Source organism: Myotis nattereri (assembly GCF_964212035.1).
Source record: "Myotis nattereri genome assembly, chromosome: 11".
NCBI classification, from domain to species: Eukaryota; Metazoa; Chordata; class Mammalia; order Chiroptera; family Vespertilionidae; genus Myotis; species Myotis nattereri.
Window position 1 is genome coordinate 44823960 of NC_138086.1, and position 22240 is coordinate 44846199.

General features: G+C 37.4%; 1 protein-coding gene across 1 annotated transcript in view; it reads left to right on the plus strand.

The window, feature by feature from the left end:
• The window catches only part of AKAP9 (A-kinase anchoring protein 9), a 127438-nt gene that overhangs the window by 56924 nt on the left and 48274 nt on the right, over positions 1-22240 (plus strand). The window contains exons 14-18 of the mRNA XM_081102336.1: positions 1440-1664; positions 2703-2843; positions 3322-3425; positions 6255-6460; positions 16164-16396. Coding sequence (XP_080958462.1) covers positions 1440-1664; positions 2703-2843; positions 3322-3425; positions 6255-6460; positions 16164-16396 — 909 coding nt within the window. The remainder of the gene's footprint in view (positions 1-1439; positions 1665-2702; positions 2844-3321; positions 3426-6254; positions 6461-16163; positions 16397-22240) is intronic.

Sequence of the window (22240 nt, forward strand, 5' to 3'; positions counted from 1 at the left end):
GATGAAAGTGTTTTATTACTTCTAAGGTATATGAGTAAATGACTTAATATTATTATTAAATAAAACAAGTCTGGTTCATAGTATCCTTATTTGTCTTAACACATTGTGCATGATCAAATCTATGTTATACCTATATTAATTTGTTTTAAGCAGTTCAAGATTAAATATGTTATAATTTGACAATATGAATTAATAAATTTAATATTACCTAATTTAATATGATACTATCACAAGAAAATAGCTAACAATTTAAAGCATTCTAGTCTGTATATACTGATTCTTTTTCTTTACTATCCATTAATGGAGAATCAATTCTGTCTATATCTCAACTATTTGTGCCATTAACAAAATAAATTCTACCTCTTTTAAAATTATCTACATTCAAATTTTTGATTAATGTTCAGGATAGGTTATGTCTTGTTAGTGGCATATTTAAATAAAATTGCCAACTCTTTCTATAGTGCAAATACTCCTGAGGTATTCATGAAAATCTCTTTAATTTACCAGCAACTATTGAAGGCAGAAAAATCAGAATGATCGTTTAAGTAGTAGCTCTTCAGAAATTTAAGTACTTGTAGAAACCCATTAAGGAGTTGACTTCTTATGATTATGAGAAAGTGGAATATAAAACTTATTTCCAAATAAAATTTATCGGAGATTGTTTCTTATCAAGCAGTTCCCTATAGTATTGTAATGACCACTGCATAATATAAATTAAATAGGTAAAATTTCTCATGTTTTATAAATTTAATTTTAAATTATAAGTATTACATTTTTATTATTTTCCCATTATAAAATGTCAAAGGAATAATGAGTTTTAGCTTCATTAAGTAAGGAAGGAATCTTGAGTATCTTTATTCTCCCTTAGAATTAGATTACATCTAAATTAACTGATAAATAACTATTTTATTTTTGGAGAACATGTAACATGTATAGTGATAAACTAACTTCACATTGATTAAGAATTATAATTAAGACAAATATCTTTTTAAAGTATCTCTACATATAAAAGGCTAATATGCAAAGTGTCCCCTCAGAAGTTCGACCGGGAGAATGGGAGTTCAATCAATCGCTTTGATGTGCGCTGACCACCAGGGTGCGGTGCAGAACATGGAGGGCAACCAGCGGTGGCAGCAGGGTGCTGAGGGAGTGAGGGAAGGAGAAGGCGGGGAGGAACCGAGTGATGGCAATGCGCAGGGTGGCGAGGGAAGGAGGAAGCAGGGAGGCTGGGACCCTGGTTGGCCCTGATTGCCAGCCAGGCCTAGGGACCCTACCCATGCACAAATTTAATGCACTGGGCCTCTGGTTTATAATAAGTATATTAAAAAGTCATATGCTTTGTGGGATTAATAGAATTGCTTTCATATTTATTTAAAATATTGATGCTGACAAATTTCTACAACATGGATTATGATTGAATTTTTTTAAAACTATTATAGATCCATGATGAGATTTTGGTATCAAGCATGGATGCTTCTAGACAGCTAATGTTAAATGAAGAACAACTGGAAGATATGAGGCAGGAACTTGTACGACAATACCAAGAACATCAACAGGCAACAGAACTGCTAAGGCAGGCGCACATGCGCCAGATGGAGAGACAGCGAGAAGACCAGGAGCAGCTACAAGAAGAGATTAAGAGACTGAATAGACAGTTAGCCCAGGTATGGGACTTAAGAGTCCCTTTTCTTCCTGATAAAAATAGTATTTATAAAGCCTTTTTTTAAAAAGTCAAAATTATTGCCAAAATGTGAATAACTGCAAATATTTAATGTCAGGAATAGACTCCATCAGCACAACAGCCTTAGGTCTTATTAGGGAGATCTGACTCATTGGAGTGCATTGTATCCCTACCATTTTATTTATCTTTCTTTGCAGGCACTGGAAAAGGGGCTGCAAGGTTGTTGTTTTCTTAATCATTCCAAATTTTTTGTGCTGAGGTGCAGTTAATATTCAGTTTCCCATATTTATTTATATAGTTTTGTGAGTCACCAATTAACATCTCCAAGGTTTATCTTTATCTGTCCTTAATCTGCCTTTTAAATCATGAATAGAAATCTGAAGTGGTATGTTTCTGGATCTTTGTCCAGGGAAACATCTCTTCTTGATTTGAGAAATGCAAATTTACATAACGTTCTTATCCCTTTCTTGGCTAAATTTACATACTCCTTGGTATTTGGGAGCTGGATTCTTATCAATTGCTGTATATAATATACTCTCAAAATCATTGCAGAAAAGCAAGAAATATTTATATAAAAGTTCTTACTAAAACATTTATTTAATTTGGTGAACTTAGCTATTAGGAGAAATAAGAAATAAACAATTCTTAATATGTTCTTTCAAATATAGAACAATAGGAAATTGGGAGTTCACAAATCATTTTGAAAAATTAATTTTGCTTTTCTTCATTGCATTTTGTAAATTTAAACTTCTGAATTTTCAATGCAAAATTGGCATATAAAATAATATTTCAGTTGCATAAATTCCTAAATATTTAGTCTTAATTAGCTTTTTTTGCTTTTTTGTTCTTTCAGATTTTGCATTGAACTTTATAAATGATTTTAACCCCTTATCATGGGATATGAATCATAGGTAGAACTAGGGTCTATTGGTCCCAGGGGGTTAAAACAAACCTGCTTAATATTTCTGCCTTTATTTTCTGTCGCAAACAATATTCTCTCATGACCTTTTTTCTTATTTAGAGATCCTCAATAGATAATGAAAACCTGGTTTCAGAGAGAGAGAGGGTGCTTTTAGAGGAGCTGGAAGCACTAAAGCAGCTGTCTCTAGCTGGAAGAGAGAAGCTGTGTTGTGAGCTGCGCAACAGCAGTACGCAAACACAGGTAGTATGGACTTTGACCTATCTAGGAGCAATGGATCAACACTGCAGTAGGATTTGTTTGTCTTTGTTGTTGTTGTGAAATGTGTCCTTCATTGGCATTGCACTTAAAATATTTGTGATTGCTTACATGTAAGATAGGTGGAGTTAAGATGCCTTACATTCTATGTAAGTAATTTGAATCTGACATTGCTAAGAGCAACTGTCGTCTCACCGAGCAGGCTAACATACTTTATTGTTGCACTATAGCATGCATTAGCTTGAACCTACTGAAATTTTTTCATCTGTAGAGTCTTTTATCTTTTTTTGATAATGCTAATCTCTTGATAAAATATAGTTAAATATTATTTTGTACAGTATCTATTTTGCATGTAAAGGTTTCTGTTTCACTTTGTAACAGTATAAAGGAATGACATACTATTTCCAAGATGACAGGTTTTCTTTCTATCTTGTCCTCTCTACCTTTACACAAACTTACACAGGAGGAAAATGAAAAGCAAGGGGAAGTTGAGGAACAGACCTTTAAAGAAAAGGAATTGGACAGAAAACTTGAAGATGTGCCTCCTGCTGTTCTGTCCAATGAAAGGTATACAAAATGTGTATTTTTTTAACACAAAAATGAATTAAAATAGTTGTTTCAATGTTATAAGTTATATTTGTCCTTATTTTTATCTTACATATTTTTTATTTGTACATTATATTTTGTATGTAAAGAGTAACAGTTTCTGTTCATTTAAATAGACAAGCATTTAAATTTTTTGTATGTAAAGTAATTTTTAACAGATACTGATCAGATACTTAACTCAGTAAATGTTACAGCATCATTTGGTTCTTGAACATTTCTGGATTAATTTTTTTTTGCTCATAAGACATTTTTATACTAAAAAAACAGAATTGTATTTGTGGTTTTATTCCTTCACTGGATGGACATGAATTCAGTATAAGCTACCCCTGGTGTGTTCATGATGAGAAAAAAATATTAAGTGTGATAGTCCACATGTAGCTTTCATGCATTATTTACTGCATAACAGATGAGAACTTTTTTTAAAATATATTTTTTATTGATTTCAGAGAGGAAGGGAAAGGGAGAGAGAGATAGAAATATCAATGATGAGAGAGAATCATTGGTTGGCTGCCTCCTACACGGCCCTACTGGGGATCAAGCCTTGCAACCCAGGCATATGCCCTGACCAGGAATGGAACCATGACCTCCTGTTTCATAGGTCGATGCTCAACTACTGAGCCACATTGGCTGGGCCACATGAGAATTTTTAATCCATATCCCAGTTTTATAGAGGAACAAATTAATGATCTGATGTTAACAAAACTTTTCCTTACTTTGATTTTTGTAGAAGTTAGTATCAAAATGTAAAATATAAATGAGAATAGTTATCCCAATTAATATTAAGGATTTTAAGCACAATATTTTAAAATTTGTTGTATTCAAATGAAAACAATTTCTTTAATTTTAAATTAAAACTAATCTCTACTAATTTAATTTCCTCCTTTTCTAATTTCTGTGATTGTCAACCCTTTGTGTCCTCCTAACCTCCTTCCTCAGCTTGCATGGAGGAATTTGGCCCCTAAGATTTTGGCTTCCCCATTGGATCATCAGTATGGAACACAGTCAGTATGGAACTCAAACAAGAAAGACAGTGTATGAAAATTAGAGCTACCATGGCAATATAAAATAAACAATATGTTTATTTTATAATTATAAAATAAATGTTTATTTTGTAATTGAGATAAAGTATTTTTATCTCAATTAGGTATATTTTTTAAATTATGCAGTGTTTAATTATTAGGATTTTTTGTGGTGAGTACTGATAAATTAGTATTCATATTCATTTCTTTTTGCCATCATATTAATTTTAATTATTTCTTTTATATAGAAATGTTTTCAAAATATTTTAGTCTTGGGGTATTTGGGGCTTGAACAAAATTTCAGGAAAAGTTAAAGAAATAAAACCCTTAACTTACTCTACTAACTAAATTATTTAGTTTTATTTTTAATATCCTTGCTTATGTAAGCAGAGAACTTGATCTAGGTGCAAAAATAGATCTGCCTGTTCACTTGACAAATACTAAAGGAAAAATTATGCATTTATTACCTTGTCTTAAAATAGTTATGTCATGTGCCTGTGAAAACAGATACCCTTTAACCTGATTATTGGTGGTCGTTCAGTATGAAACTGAGAGAGAAAGCTGTGTTAAGGCAGAGGATCTTTTCCATGAAAGTCTCTTATCTTGTCTACATGTATGAAATATAAAGTTTGCCTCTGCAGTACCTTGGTTGAACTAAGCTGTTAAGACACGAGAATTGTTTAATTAGTCTGACTCTAGAAGGTTAATCAGAACATCTTATGAATCACCATTTCTGGCATTATATTATTGACATGGAAAGATGTTAATGTTAAGCAAAATAGAAAGCTTACCAAAGTAGTTTGTCCAGGATAATTCCATTTAAAATATATGTATGAGAGAGATGGTGGGAAAAGTCTAGAAAGATAGGTGTTAAAATGTTAATAGTAATATCTCTGAGTGCTGTGATATTTTGGTGGATGGTTAGCAGTATTTTCTGATTTTTTTTAAATAAGAGTTTTTATAAAAGAGAAACACACATTAATATCATTTGGCTGAAACTATGTTCCTTCTGGTTGAAATGAGAGTGGTATATGTAACTTGAGAAATTTCTGTCTCTGGAGTAGATATAATGGCCTATGACCGTGGTCGGCAAACTGCGGCTCGCGAGCCATGTGCGGCTCTTTGGCCCCTTGAGTGTGGCTCTTCCTAAGCCTTAGGAGTACCCTAATTAAGTTAATAACAATGTACCTACCTATATAGTTGAAGTTTAAAAAATTTGGCTCTCAAAAGAAATTTCAATCGTACTGTTGATATTTGGCTGTATTGGCTAATGAGTTTGCTGACCACTGGCCTATGATATTCCCTCTGGTGTTAATAGATAGTGAAATTTCACAGTAGACCATTTTAAAAATAGGTCTATGCCAATTTAACCAACTAGATCATCACAAGTAAGATATATAAATACACAATTTTTTCCAGTGGATTTTTAAAATTACATTTTAAAATGCATTATTTGGCACAATGTAAAACATATATGAATAACCATAAGTGGTATTACCATCTCGTAACTTACATATACTTGGGTTGGATACTACCACAACTTTTGCATCTCCTTAAATTTTTTTTTAATCTGGAAATTTTTAAATGTAAAAGAATTTTTTTAAAAAGCACTTCATTGTAGTGCTATTGCATATTATTTTAATAGAGAGGATCTTCTGATACTTTATTTTTCAAGTCAGATATTTTGTAGTTCACTTTTTTGGAGACATAAGCAAAGTGTTTGATTTTTAGAAGATTTAACATTTTAATAAATGTTTCTTTATCTCTACAGGTATGCACTCCAGAAAGCTAATAATAGACTTCTGAAGATCCTCTTAGAAGTTGTAAAGACAACAGCAGCTGTTGAAGAAACAATTGGCCGCCATGTCCTCGGTATTCTGGATAGATCTAGTAAAGGCCAGTCACCTGCCAACCTGATATGGAGGTCAGAAGCAGAGGCACCTATAAAGTCGCGTGTTCATGAGGAACACACAGGAGGTACTAGCTTTATATTCTGTTGAAACTGTTATTATCATCATCAATAAATCTTAGAGTTCAAGGCACTTTGCTATGTATTGAAAATAAAGTGGTTTCCCAACAAAAAGACCTCCAAACACAAATGCTTTAGAGCCATTGTTCTCAAAACACCATTACTGTATAGCATTTACAAGTGGTGTCTTAGAGTTGTCATTATATATAGTCAGGGTTACTACTGTGCTACATAAATCGGAGGAAGTTTAATTTCACCACTAATAAAAGAAAAATTTTGCATCACCACTCAGGATTCTTACCAGTAACCAGGAGGTTTCGGCAATATCTTGCAACCACCCTATAAATAAAGGAAAGATCAGAAAAAAAGAGCTTTTAAGAATCAAACAACAGTTTCACATATCTGTTGATATGGTTAGAAGAAAGTTTTTATAAGAAATCCAAGGTTTGAATTTATCTTTGAACAATCCTCTGTTACACTATTTCTTCCTTTTGGAAAAGTGGTGTGAAATACGGCAGAATATGTGTGGATCCAGAAATTAGGTCCTGACGTGATGTAGCTGCCTTCCTACCTTTTTTCAGCTGTGTGGGCTAGGCTCTGCTTTGAATTTCTTACTTTCATATATAGCTGACCTCCAGTCTCTCCTATTTTTTTATTCCTTGTTTCTTACTGTAGAGGGAGTCAGGAAATTAGAAGGGGAGAAAGTTTTTGTCAAGTGGAGAGAAATAGTGTGGCTCTTGGATCAGAAGATCAAGCCCATGCTTCACTTCCATGCCACAACTAATCATTTCTCCCCTGTTAGAGGCTGACATTCTAAAAATGCCAGATTATGCAGTTTTTGAGAGTGTTCTGTTTAAATTTCATGTGAGAAGGAAGTTATCCATGCCACTAACAGAAGGTTTGCCTAATTACAAGTTGGCCAGTTGCATGTTTCTAAGTGCAGAAAAAACTTGATTTGGAACTTTAAGTAAAATTAATATAAAACAACTCAGTCAAAGTCAAAGATAATTTTAAAAGCTGCTTTTAGTAATTAGACCTGAAATAATACTGTATTTTAAAACTGCTTTCAAATTCATTCTTATCAGATGTTGTGAGAAGTATTTTTCTAATCAACTTTAAGCTCTCAATCAAGGGCTATTTTATTTCTTCAAATGAAACTTGATATATATAAAAGAATTAGGTAGTATTTTCTTGGTTTCTTTGTAAGAGTGTTTATCAAATTACGCATTTTTGAAAGTTATTTTATAAACGGCTTTTACTTAATCATCTGGGAGGGGGGATTTGCTATTCTGCTAAGACCTAAACTAAACCATATGCAAAAGACACACTCTGAGGAATGTTCTGTAGAGTACAGAATACTTTGTGCTTTCTTTGATAGCAGTTCTCTTAGACCTTTTTCAAGGTGGCTGCTGAAATGCTTAGGAAAGAGCATTTATTAAAAGACAGCAAACTCTCTTCAGAGCAGTATTCTCATAGTTATAAAAAGGAATAAGTTGGTAATTTAATGCAAGCACAGAGGATTGTATTTATGTTCATTTTCTGTGAGAAAGCAGATCTGCAAGGACATCTGATCTGTTTTCTGCTGGGGTCCTGCCCCAGCAGGTCCAGGGGTTCCCAAAGGCATAGACGGAGTCGGTGAAGAAGGAATGACACAAAGACAGCGTTCAGTTGATCAGCAGCCTAGCCAGGATCTCTAACCAGGATCTCCAGCCAAGTTCTGTGTCCATGTTCTCTTGCTAGGTTCTCCAGCCAAGTTCTGGTCTGGATCTCCAGAGAGGTTCTGCTCTGGATCTCCAGCGAAGTTCTGCTTAGGATCTCCAGCCAGGTTCTGTGTCCATGTTCTCTTGCTAGGTTCTCCAGGTTCTCCAGCCAGGTTCTGTAGCCATGTTCCCTCGCTAGGTTCTCCAGCCAGGTTCTGTCCAGGTTCTCCAGCCAGGTTCAGTCACCAGGTTCTAGTCAGGTTCTCTTGCCAATTTCTGTAGTCAGGTTCAGTCCAGGATCTTTTGCCATGTTCTTCTGTCTCTAGGTTCTGTGTAGGTTCTGTGTTCTTGGTTCTGTCTTCTAAGTTCTGTGTTCTAAGTTCTGTGTTGTTACATCTGTATTTATACCAGTTGATTCCAATCCTATCCATCTCTATTCCAAAGGTTAGAGCGTTTCTTATCTCCATTCCACGGAGTAAAGATTATGTAGCTTAAGCATGATTGTTCGTAGTTAAAGTGATTAATTACCCACCTGGCACTTAAGAGGTTTTATTCCCTCCCTAACTTCAGGGGAAAATCCCTACCTGGGGAAACAACCTTTCTCAGAGACCTTAGTTAAAACACATAGTGCCAAGAAGGTGAGAAAACATATTAAGAACAGTATGCCATATATGCCAGGTCCCTTGAAACAGCAAGCATGGACCGGCTCCCGGCAATTTTCTTGCATGGTTACATCTACACACCCCTTTATAGATTTAATATATCTGCTTCCTACTTTAAGATAGTCAATAATACAGTAGCTTTTTAGTTCTAAGCAGTTCTTATCAGCCAAATTCTACAAACATTTATTGAGCAGTTTCTCTATGCCCTCTGCTTTATAGTAATTTACAGTCTAGTGAAGTAGATACTGAGATTTCAATTCAAGGCAAAATAAACTCATAGTACTTAATTTTTACTTAAAAACCACTCTTTGTGCACTTGAATCGATTAAGCCTTTTAAAATTTTAATTATTTAAAAGATTCTGAAAGAGCAATATTAAGATATAAGAGGAAAAATTAAGAAATACAGTGTGTACAATATTATAGCAGAGATAAGAATTTTGCTGTTTTTAGTATCATTGGTTATAATGTTTATTTATCATTTAATTACTTAGTCTTTGTTTTTTATGTTTAACAATGATATGGTAGTCTTTTTTTAGATCTGTTAAGTGATATGTACTGGGGTTTTTGTTTTTGGGGTGTTTTTTTGATATGCTAGTCTTATTAATAAAATTGGGATGACCATTAGTATCATTTTGGGGACACTTATCAGATCCATTTTGCATATTGAAGGTTTTACTGGCAATGTCAGCTCTTGGTTCTTGAGTTTGGGAAAAAAGAATTCAGAACTCTAGTAGGAAGAGAGTTTATTTAGTATGCAAAGCGAAAGTACACTTGAAGAAAAGATTTGAGTGGGCTGCTCAGAATGCTGTCTTGGCCTTTTAGAAACAAAGTCACAAAGACAGAAAAAGTGAGCCAGCTGGGCTGTGTGTACTCAGGAAACAAGTTACAGAGGCAAAAGGGGCCCTCAGAGACAGGTTCAGGGAGTTAGGCCAGGACATGCTGTGGCTGCTCATTGCCCCTCTGGCTGCAAGTGTTGTGGGAACCCTTAGAGCAGCAGTTCTCAACCTGTGGGTCGAGACCCTTTGGGGGTCGAACGACCCTTTCACAGGGGTTGCCTAAGACCATCGGAAAACACATAGATAATTACATATTGTTTTTGTGATTAATCACTATGCTTTAATTATGTTCAATTTGTAACAATGAAAATACATCCTGCATATCAAATACTTCCATTACAATTCATAACAGTAGCAAAATTACAGTTACAAAGTAGCAACGAAAATAATTTTATGGTTGGGGGTCACCACAGCATGAGGAACTGTATTAAAGGGTTGCAGCATTAGGAAGGTTGAGAACCACTGCCTTAGAGCTTAGGAGAAAGAAAGCAAAGATGCACACCTAAAGAAAGAAAGTGCAGGCATGCTCTAGATCACAGGTAGCACTTGTGATCTATTTTCAGTCTTCATGTCTGAACTTGTTTAGATTTTAAACATGTATGGACTTGTTAACTCTAAAAAAACAAATAATTGATTTTTTTAATGTTTGCTTCCTCATAAGAGCAACCTAGTTTATGAAATTGAAGGGACATTTTGAGCCAATATGAAATCACTTGAACTTGAGTGAATATTAGACTAGTTCATAAAAATTAGTTCTCCCAGAATGTGTTGAAAGAAAACGTTCCTTGAGGCTTGCACTGTGACGGTTCACCAGTCAAATGCATACACCCTCCCTTAGGAAGCCAAAGATCGAATCTCATTTGCTGCCACTTCCTTTTGGAAAGAATACTGGATTAGTACCTAGAAGCCCTTGATTCTTGATCTAGCTCACTGTGACCTTGAGCAAATCTCTCAGTCTCCCAGGGCTTCAGTTGAGTTTTTTCATCTGTCAGGTATGAGAGTCCAACTCGAGTCAGTGGTTTCCAATTAGAGCCATAGAGATCTTCTGAAGGCCATTGGGGCGGAGAAATGCTCTATTAATCACCCACCCTGCTTTAACCTGAGAAGCTGCTTATGTGTGTGGAATGAACATGGTATAATCCATCAAGTAAAATAACGAAAGGATTTTTGAATAACAATTATCTGCTATTTTTAAAATATATTTTTATTGATTTCAGAGAGGAAGGGAGAGGGAGAGAGAAACATCAATGATGAAAGAGAATTACTGATAAGCTGGCTGCCTCCTGCACACCCCACACTGAGGATCAAGCCTGCAACCCAGGCATGTGCCCTGACCAGAAAGGGAACTGTGACCTCCTGGTTCATAGGTCAGTGCTCAACCACTAAGCCATGCCAGCTGGGCCATTATCTGCTAATTTTAAGATACAGATGAGTGGTTCACTGTGTCGAGCCAGCTCAGCCAAGGGTTCGAAAGCCTGAGTGAGGGTGGTGAAGGATGAAGAAATGACAGACAAAGAGAATAAGCTGGGTCTATCAGCCGTGGGCAAACTACGGCCCGCGGGCCGCCGGCCCGTTTGGCTGTTCTATCCGGCCTGCGGAGCCGAAAGAGCAGAGGGTTCTCTTGCTCTCCCCTCCGCTCCTTCACCAGCAACAATGTTAACATGGCAACGTCGGGAAACACAGCCGCAGCTCCTTCTTCTGAGTCCAGTTTAAGAACCCATTGTGGCCCTCGAGTCAAAAAGTTTGCCCACCCCTGGCTAGGTGGATCTTCCTGTGCCTGGATGAGGCCACAGAGAAAAACCAGAGGCAAGCTGAGCCTTTATTTTATAGCCAGAGGTAAACAAGGTAGTGGTCACCATAGTTACAATGTTCTTGTGAGTTTCACTTGTTTTGGCAGCACTTGCTACATCTCTCTCAGCCCATTAGCTTCCCAGATAAGATCTAGGGTCATAAGGTCAAGCCTAATTATGCTAAGAGGACTATGCCCTCTAAGCTGGGACTTATTTGTGGCTTTGCCAACACGTCAGTCTGAGGCTTAACCCTATTGCCGCACCCTACAGTTCACATATCTGAAATCATAAATCTATACACCAAACTGACTATTCGGAAATTTCTGTTGGCATTTTATGAAATTGCCCTGTTGATTTATATTATGCTCTCATTTCCCCTCAAAACTAATTATTATAAATAAAGTATAAGCTTGATGTCTTTCTCCTTTATTTCATGGGAATAAATGAAAAGTTTTATTTATTCTTTGGAACATACTCAGATTATTTTTGTTTATTTATATCTTCAAAATATTATTAATAAAATACATTAAGCTAGTTGATATCTCCATTTTTTTAGGTACATTAATATCTACTTTGTTCATTATACATTTTAAAAAATTAACATTCAGTGGCCTTTTATAAGTCATTTTTGTTTTATATATCATCTGTTATTTTGTGCTTGAGATTTGCTCCATGTAATACACAGTATCTTCAATCTTTTCCTCACCACAATTTTTTTCCCTCTGAAAAAAGAAAAGTGTGTGTTGGTTTTTCCCACCTTTGCTTTCCCATCTCAAGGTAAATCTCAACAGAGTTGATGAGAGATTAGACTGGCTCCTACCTCCACTAGCATTGGTTTCTGTTCCTACAGTACCAAAGCTGCTGTCTCAGACAACAGTGACCTCCCAGTTGTCAAATCCAGTGCCATCTCCCAGTCCTTGTCCTATTTGACTTTCTAGACAAATGACATTGAAATCTGTACCTTTTGAAACATTCTCGTCTCCTGGAATATCGCTCCTGTCTTCCTCTGATTTTTTTTTTCCACACAGGTTCTTTGGTTAGCTTATGATATACAAAGGCTCCAACTTTATTTGTCCTACTTCTTTCAGTGAATATTGCTCTTAAAATAAATGTACCCACTTCCAAGATTTTGACTGTCACCTTTCTACAGGTGACTCCTAAATCTCTATGGACCCAAATTTCCAAAAGTTGACTTCTCCTCTACATAGTCCATTAACACTTCAGACTTATTTTTCATGATTACACTATATACTTTCTCCTGATTTCTCAGTAATGAGTCTTCTGTCATCTAAGACTCAAGTAAGCTAGAAACCCAGAGTCATCTTTTTACTACTTTCTTCCTCCCTTGTCTTACACGTTGTCTTTTCCAACCTTTGCCCAGTCTTCCTGCATCTTTTTTTAAATTTACTTTTATCGTTGACAGTATTACAGAAGCTCCCCATTTTCCTCCTTTGCCCACCTCTACCCAGCCTCCACCCAACTGCCTTCACCTTATTTCATGTCTTCAACACTTCTCATCTGGGCAACTGAAATAGCCTTCCAATCATATTCTTCTTCTCCAGTCCTTCCTCTGCATTTTGCTTCCCAATTCGCAGATTGGATATTATCTTCCTGCTCAAAAAAAGTATTTACCTCCCCATTATTAATAGCAAAAACACAGTTTCCTATGAAAGGTAAGACCATTCACAACTTAGATCCAGCCTACTTTCCAGCTGCCTTCTTTTTCTCTTCCCCTTACCTCATCCTCACTTCTCCACATACTCTCACCCCATAAAGCCTTGACTTTCCATCAGATCAGATTATTCTTTTTCCTCAGACTTGTCATGTTCTCTATCCATTAGAAAGAAAAGTCACTAGAATGCATTTAATTCCTCAGGTAAAGTAACTAACTATACAACATAAATATCTTTTAAAAATCTATTTTTATTGATTTCCGAGAAGAAGGGAGAGGGAGAGAAACATCAATTACGAGAGAGAATCATTGATTGGTTGGTTCCTACACACCCCACACTGGGGATCAAGCCCACAACTGGGCACATGCCCAGACTGGGAATTGAACCGTAACCTCCTGGTTCATAGGTCCATGCTCAATCACTGAGCCATGCCGGCTGGGCCATAAATATTTTTTTTTAAACATCTGTTGTAAGCCATTAGTATTTCTTGCTTCCATAGCTTCTTTAAAAACATCATTTATTTTCTACAGTACTTTAATTTGATATACATTATACTGTGCTTTCTCTGAATTAATTTTGAATGCCAGCATCATTTGAGCTCATAAATATGTATAAAATATTCCTATTAAGATATTCCATTTTAAATATTTGGAATAATATAAGTAAATACCAGTCTAGTTGTTGTCTATTTTTTAATTTTGAGAATAAAAATACAAAGTGAAAATTGTATTAACTCTTACTCCAAGAACTAGATAAAGCTGTGTAATAGCAAACATTTAAAATCGTTTCCTAGAATGCAGTTTTGCACTTTTCAGCCAGTGACTTATACAGAAGAAGTGCTTAGTAAATACTGAATTGTGCTGAATTCAGATATTGTGTCTGAAATTGCATCTGATATTGTTAGTACATGAGATTAAGATAACTCAGTGTGGCATAAGTTACATTAGCAAGATTTTTTAATAAATTGCTCTTATTCTCCTGGCTGTACTATTTCAAAGTGAATGTTAATTCCACATGTTTTGAAAATTAGTTTCCTGTTTTTTTAATTTGTTAACTTCATACAATTACTGATAAGAAATATGCCCTATCTATAATAATAAAAGCGTAATATGCTAATTAGATGGGACAGCTGAACAACCTTCCAGACGTCATTCCGGACATCCTTCTGGACAAAGCCACAGCAGTGGGGACCGAGGCAGAGGCAGTTAGGGGTGACCAGGCAGGCAGGCGAGCTGTTAGGGGTGATCAGGCAGGCAGGTGAGCGGTTAGGGGCATCAGGCAGGCAGGCAGAGTGGTTAGGGACAATAAGGCAGAGTGGTTAGGGGTGATCAGGCAGGCAGGCAGAGACAGTTAGGGATGATAAGGCAGACAGGTGAGCAATTAAGGGTGATCAAGCAGGCAGGCAGAGTGGTTAGGGGCAATCAGGCAGGCAGGCGAGTGGTTAGGGGTGATGAGGCAGGCAGGCAGAGTGGTTAGGGGCGATCAGGCAGGCAGGCAGACAAGAGGTTAGGAGCCAGCAGTCCTGAATTGTGAGAGGGATATCCCAGAATGCGAGAGAGTGCAGGCTGGGCTAAGGGATACCCCACCCCCACCCCCCCGCCCCGTGCATGAATGTCATGCACTGGGTCTCTAGTCTATATATATAAAAGCCTAAGCAACCGTTCAACCAGTAGCTATGATGTGCACTAACCACCAGGGGGCAGATATTCAACACATAGGCATGGAAACATGGAACAGACTGATGAATCTCAGAGGGAAACGGGGAGGGGGAGGGCAGAAAGAGATTAACCAAAGATCTTATATGCATGCTAGAGGCCCGGTGCATGAATCCGTGTACCGGTGGGGTCCTTCGGCCTGGCCTGCGGGGATCGGGCTGAAACCAGCAGTCTGACATCCCCAAGGGGTCCCAGATTGCGAGAGGGTGCAGGCCAGGCCGTGGGACCCCACCAGTGCACAAATCTGTGCACTGGGCCCCTGGTGTATAATAAATAGGTGATTCCTCTTCAGGAAATTTCATTGTTGGGTTGTATTATTGTTGCCACATTTAGTACTGTATTCCATGGCAGTGATGGATAATCTATGCTTTTATTTTAGTTTAAATACTTCAAAGCTTATCTTCTGCCCAAGTAAACTCAATTTTCTTTACATAAGAAATAAGAATGCCGAAACCGGTTTGGCTCAGTGGATAGAGCGTCGGCCTGCGGACTGAAGGGTCCCGGGTTCGATTCCGGTCAAGGGCATGTACCTGGGTTGCGGACACATCCCCAGTGGGGGATGTGCGGGAGGCAGCTGATCGATGTTTCTCTCTCATCGATGTTTCTAACTCTCTATCTCTCTCCCTTCCTCTCTGTAAAAAATCAATAAAATATATTTTAAAAAAAAGAAAAAGAAAAAAAAGAAATAAGAATAATGTATATGCATAAGTCCATTTTTAAATTAGAACTGCTCATTAGTCTAACCTCTTCCCGGTAAGTATATTGCTTATAAAAGTAGCAAGCTGCAAAAAGATCTCGGTCCCTTTTATGGCCCAGCTGGAGTAGGTGATGCTGCCCAGTGTGCTCAGAAATCAAAGGGTGTGCTGCAGACCAAATCAAGCACTTCTGTCCTTCCATCCATCTGAAACAACCTATTGTACAATGTTTTGCTTTTCATGTGGGTGTATATGTTTTTATTCTTATACTGTATGTAAACTCCTTGAGGATGGATCCAGCTGTCATCACTTTATATCTCCATTACTTAGTAAACCCTGGATGGTAGGCAGTTAGTAAATATCTGTTGGAGGTTGTTTTAAAAGTTTTTATCAAAGAAAAAAGTGCTAAATAACCCAAATACTAATTTCTGCAAAACCCTATTAGCATAACATTATCTTTCTCATTTTTACCTATTTGGTTATCAAATAATATTCTGTATTAGTCTACTTTATTTTGTTGCATTGTTGTTAAAAGATCTTCATAGTTTCAATGATGTCAAGTGTTTATTTTATTTTGTAAACTTGTTTAATTATAATTATTAATTATAATTTATTTATGCCTTTAAAATATTGCTCTAGTTACAGATGAGTCTATACCATCTTATTCTGGAGGTGATATGCCAAGAAATGACAGTAGCGTGTGGTCAAAAGTAACTGAAGAAGGAACAGAGCTATCACAACGGCTCATGAGGAGTGGTTTTGCTGGAACGGAAATAGATCCTGAAAATGAAGAACTTATGCTGAATATTAGCTCTCGACTACAAGCAGCAGTTGAAAAACTCCTGGAAGCCATAAGTGAAACCAGTAGTCAGGTAACCTCCTTATATTACTAATATATACTGAGTTTGTAGTAGGTTTTCTTTTAAGCCAAGGAACAACTAAATGATTTCTCTCTATAGTTCCAGAAATTTAGTTAGGCTCCCTGTTAATAATTGGTTATCTTGCCCTGGCCAGTGTTGCTCAGTTCTTTGAGCATTGTCCCATTCACCAAAAGGTCAGTGGTTCCATTCCTAGTCAGGGCACATGTGTAGATTGCAGGTTTGATCTCCAATCAGGGTGCATGTGGGAGGCAACCGATCAATGTTTCTCTCACATCCATGTCTCTCTTTCGCCCTTCCTCTATCTCTAAAGTAGATTTAAAACTTTAATAATAATAATAATAATAATTGGTTGTCTTTGTGACAACCAACACTGGTATCAATAGTCTTCTTTTTAGGTGATAAAATATAATGTGCTGACAGATTATTCTAGGTCTAAAATTGAACCTTGTTTTAATTTTCAGATTTTCTAGACTCTTACATGTTATTTTTATACCAAAAGAGGTTTTAACTTCACCATTATATGAAATATTCAAGTATAATATATATAATTCATTTGAAGGAATAGTATATATTATCCCAAAAACAAACTATATGCTCTAGTATGTCATAACATTACTATTATAATATGAACAAATCAGACCTACAATTTCTTTACATGATTTTCACATCCTTTTCACAAATATGAATCGATTACTTCACTTTTCAGACTATCTCTTGTTAGGAAATTAGAGTGTAGGACAGTTTCTACATTAAAATAATATCCTATCTAATAAAAGAGAAACATGGTAATTAGCCGTATGTCCGCTACCCTTCCCATTGGCTAATCAGGGTGATATGCAAATTAACTGCCAGCCAAGATGGCGGCCGGCAGCCAGGCAGCTTGAAGTGAACATAAGGCTTGCTTGCTTCAGTGACGGAGGAAGCCAACGTTCCCCGCCTGCCTTGCCGGCCTCTGAGCTTGCAGTTTGAAACATTGTTACAAATGTAGAAGCTAAACAAAACCCCAAAAACCTGCTTTCAGCCAGCCCCGGAGCTGGCTGAAAAATAAAAACATATACACCCACTCTCAGAGCTGGAGTTGAAACAGTGTTTCGATTATAGAATCCAAACAAACCAGATACCTGCTTTCAGCAGTGGAGGCGTAAGAGCTGGAGCCAAGCCTCAGAGCTAAAGCTGGCCCAGAATAAAAAAGAAAAGAAAAAAGGAGCGGTTGGGAGCTTCAGTCACCCGCCAGCCTGAAAACAGCCCTCAGCCCCTCACCCAGACTGGCCAGGCACCCCAGTGGGGACCCCCAACCTGAAGGGTGTGTGACCAGCTGCAAACAGCCATCATCCCCTCATCCAGGCTGGCCAGGCACCCAAGCGGGAACCCCACCCTGATCCAGGACACCCTTCAGGGCAAACCAGCCAGCCCCCACCCGTACACCAGGCCTCTACCCTATATAGTAAAAGGGTAATATGCCTCCCAGCACCGTGATCAGCATGACAGGAGGCAGCGCCCAAACCCCCTGATTGCCTGCGGCTCTGTGTGTGACGGGGCGGTGCCCCAACTCCCCTGTCGGACCTACTCTGTGAGTGACGGGGGAGCTCCTCAACCCCCTGATCGGCACTGCTCTGTGCGTGACGGGGTGGCGCCACAACCTCCCCATCGACCCTGCCTTGAGTGTGACAGGGGGCGGTTCCCCAACCCCCCAATCGGCCCTGCTCTGAGCCCAACCAGGGGCTGCACCTAGGGATTGGGTCTGCCCTCTGCCACCCGGGAGCAGGCCTAAGCCAGCAGGTCATTATCTCCCGAGGGGTCCCAGGCTGCGAGAGGGCACAGACCGGACTGAGGGCTCCCCCTCCCCCCAAGTGCACAAATTTTTGTGCACTGGCCTCTAGTCAATATTATGAAAGGACTGTGGCCCTAACGCCGTAATGACCAAAGACCGACGCGGGTGGGTGGGGGCCGTAATGACCAAAGACCGACGCGGGTGCGTGGGGCTGTGAGCGCAGCGAGGTGCATGCAGGTTGGTAGGGCTGTGTGTGCGGGTGTGTGGGGCTGTGAGCACAGCCAGGCCACATGGGTGGGTGGGGCCGCGCAATTTCATGCGCTGGGCTTCTAGTTTTTATAGAAATTTTAAAGCAAGGTACTTATAACAAATTGCAATGTTCTCTGTCTATAAAATGTTTATACCATGTATGATAGTTGTCTCAAGTTACTCTATGCAGAATTTTTTTAAATTATTTTCTATTAAAATGAAATAAATTCACTTATTTATTTTTAAAATGTTGAACTGGGTCCTGGCCGGGGTGTGCTGCTCAGTAGTTGGAGCATCAGCCCTGTACCAAAGAGTCTCGGGCTTGATTTCTAGTCATGGCACATACCCAGTTTGCAGGTTTGATCCCCGGTTTGGGACACATGAGTGAGACAACCAATCAGTGTTTTTCTCGCTCTGTCTCTCCCTCTCTCCCTTTCCCTTCCTCTCTCTAATATATGGTGGCAGGAGAAGATTTGACTTTGGGTGGTGGGCACCCAGTGCAATATATAGATCTTGTAACATAAAAACCCACACCTGAAACCTATATGTTCATTATGACAGATTATTGACCAATATTACCCTGCCCCCCCAAAAAAATCAATAAAAATGTTTTTTTTAATAATTAAAAATAAAATAACTAGTAAGCATTTTCTTACTATCAGGGCATCTGCCTTATAGGCTGATTTCATAATATCTATTGTAGTAGTATTTTACTTTATGTATTTGATTTGACAAGTGACTTGCCCAGTGGTATGTCCAAATCCATATAATAATACATTTATTCTGATGGATTAAACTTCTCTTTTGCCTGAACGGGCTACTATAAAATTGGGCTTATATTCAGCCCATTGCAGTTTCCTATTTATGATAGCTTTCATTATAATATGAAGAAAAGGACTTAGAGACTGTCCTCAAGCCTTTAGAAAGATAAATCTCTATAACCTACTCCTTATTCAGCAGTCTCTCTGTGGTTCTGTAGAACATTATCTTTGAGAGTGTGGCTTCAGAGTCTTGATTGTTGGGGTCAGGTGAAAATAGAAATCAGTCTGTTCTGTAGGAATAGTCTTTCACAAAGTTTTCAGAACCCAGAGATACTACTGAGAGCCACAGAATATTATTTACCAAGAGATTCCTAAGTCCTTGGAAGAAATGAATGAATAAAGAATGTACTCTCACAGAGTGATTGTTATTGTAGGCAACTCTCTTGAATTTATTATCATTTTAAGAATGGTGGGTCCTAAACTTCATGTTTCTATATTTTCTTTAAAAAAGAGACTTTTCCTGAGGATGAAGCAGTAGTACAAGTTAGGATTTTGTTTTGTCATTTTTTTGTTGAAACATTTTGCCATTAGCATTGTCCCCAATGTGCTATTATAAGCATTAGTTGGGGTATTGTATCCAGTATTCATTATCATTAGAGAAATAAGTAAATAAAAATCTAAAGGAGAACAACAGAAATATTTTACAATTTGATGGAAATAGTTCTGGGGGGGAAAGGTTAAATAGCTTGAGGTTGTACAAATAACCTAGTTTGTACAAACTAGTTAGTTTGGGAAACATAACTGTACCACAAATTAAGTCTTCAAATATACATTAAAATCTTGATTATCTGAAACCTGGAGATAATGAACTAGTCTGGATAATTAAAAGGGTGTCCTAAATAATTGAAGTCATTTTAACTTTTTTATTTCAAAGTGTCTTATGTGCTTTCTAAAATGAAATACACACACACACATATATCTTGAATTATTCTAATTCAGAGTATTCTTTCTGGACATTAGTTATAATCTATCACAGTTTATATACTGTTGTTAGGAGAGCTATTTGCCCCTCCTAAATCATCTTAACTGCTGTTTTGAGTCTTTTCCCCCCTAATTCTACTGTGTTTTTTGGTGATTATTTTCTTAACCTTGACCTTTATTCTTAGTTACAAAGAGATACCACTTACACATGAATGTGTGTGTGTGTTTACATGGATGGAAACAAGTTTTACATGCTTTCAAAATTGGGTTGGGGGACTATGCTTTGAATTATTTTAATTCCGGATCACCTTTCTGAACGTGAATATATATGCTGTCAGTTAACATACTGTCCTTACGAGGGCTGTTGCCCCATTCTGAATCTTAATCTGCTGCTTTCTTGAGTCTTGTTTTCCTCCCTGGTGTTTTCTCTCTTTCCTTTGTAGTTAGTTCTTATCTTGACCTAAATGTTTCTATTTATAAAGGGATACTTCTTACTTTCAGCACTTTGTTTTTGCTTCAAATAAGATAAATTGGACACCAGAGTATCCAAATAAACTGTAATTTGCAAAGGGAGCCAAGAAAGAGTATTTTGAGAGGTATTTCACATGCTAAGCATGAGTCCCACCAGTTCATAAAGCTAAGTGGCCATAATGCTGATGATTTTTTTCTGCTGAATCCCAGTAATGTCACATTTAGCTGCATCAGTGGTAGGATTAGGTCTCCATCTTGTAGAGATGTTCAGACAACTAACTGGAGGGTTCACATAAGAAATTTGTCATTAATTAATCCAGAATTGTAAGAGGCAGCTGCCCCTTCCTGGCCACAAACCATCTCCCTGTAGATTCTGGGCTTTCTGTAGAAAACCTCATTTTCTCTGCCGTAAATATTAGCCTTGGGTATTGGCTCCTCTAACAATTTTGTGTGGTGAAAACGGCTATAAGATGGATTTTTGTTAATAATACCGCCTTGCTTTAATATGGGGTTTTCCATTAAAGATGAGTTTTATGGGTTTAGGATATTTAGTTACTAGATAGAGAAAAGGCACCACAATAAAAGTTTTTTCATTTATTTAAAAACAACTCTCACTTTTGAGGATCTTTTAATTGAAAAGTAAGTTGCTCATCTTTTAAAACTTTGAGTAGCTGGTTTATTCACTATTGCCCAGGTTTTTTTGAGCTACAAGAAGGCTATTATGTACAACTTGTGCTTTTAAGTTTTAGTTAAGAGTGTAGTGTATCTTATGTGATATAATTACCAACTATGTAGCTTTTCAAAAGAGGTGTGTTTTTTTCTGTTAATATTCACTCTATAAACAATTCAGTGTGGAAATAGGTCATAACTGGACTATCCATACAGGGGTGGGACAAAAATAGGATTATTGTTGTTTGTAAGGAAAATAATACAATAATTAATAAATAATAATACAAGAATAAACTCTGTGTACTCACACTGTAAACCTGCTTTACTCCACCCTGTATTCTAGTAACTGCTTAAACGAATGAGTATTATTTCTAAGAAAATATCAAAAAGAAGTACTTAGTTTTCCAGAAATAATTATGATTATTTCATTTAGTTGCAGAACTCATTGGTAATGTGGTTTCACATTTTTAAATTAAACAAAAATTTTAATGGGATGGAAAAACACTAGCTTATCTCAGAAGCATTATAACTTATCTAAATACCCTTTTCAAAGCTCTTACATGGAACTGGAATCCTGTTAGGCAGGCCTCTTTGTGGGCGTATTAATTCACATTCCACCTGTCAGAGTACCTATAGGTAAAGACACTAAACCACACCCTGTGTTCTGACCTTTTCCTCAGGGGACACTGACTAGAATCCTTTGGCGCAGCGCGAAAGGCTATTTGAATAGCTCAGTTCAGAAGAGGTTTTACTTTTGAATTGAGTGAAGCAACAAGAACAAGGGAGATAATGTTGCAACTACATTTCTCAAGACTGCTACTATGGAGATTTAAAACTTGACCTTCCCTGCCAGGATCGGCTTGGAAGGGTTATTTATTTCACAGACATATTTGATACTGAAAGCAGTTTTATTGCTCAGCCAGTTTGATATTT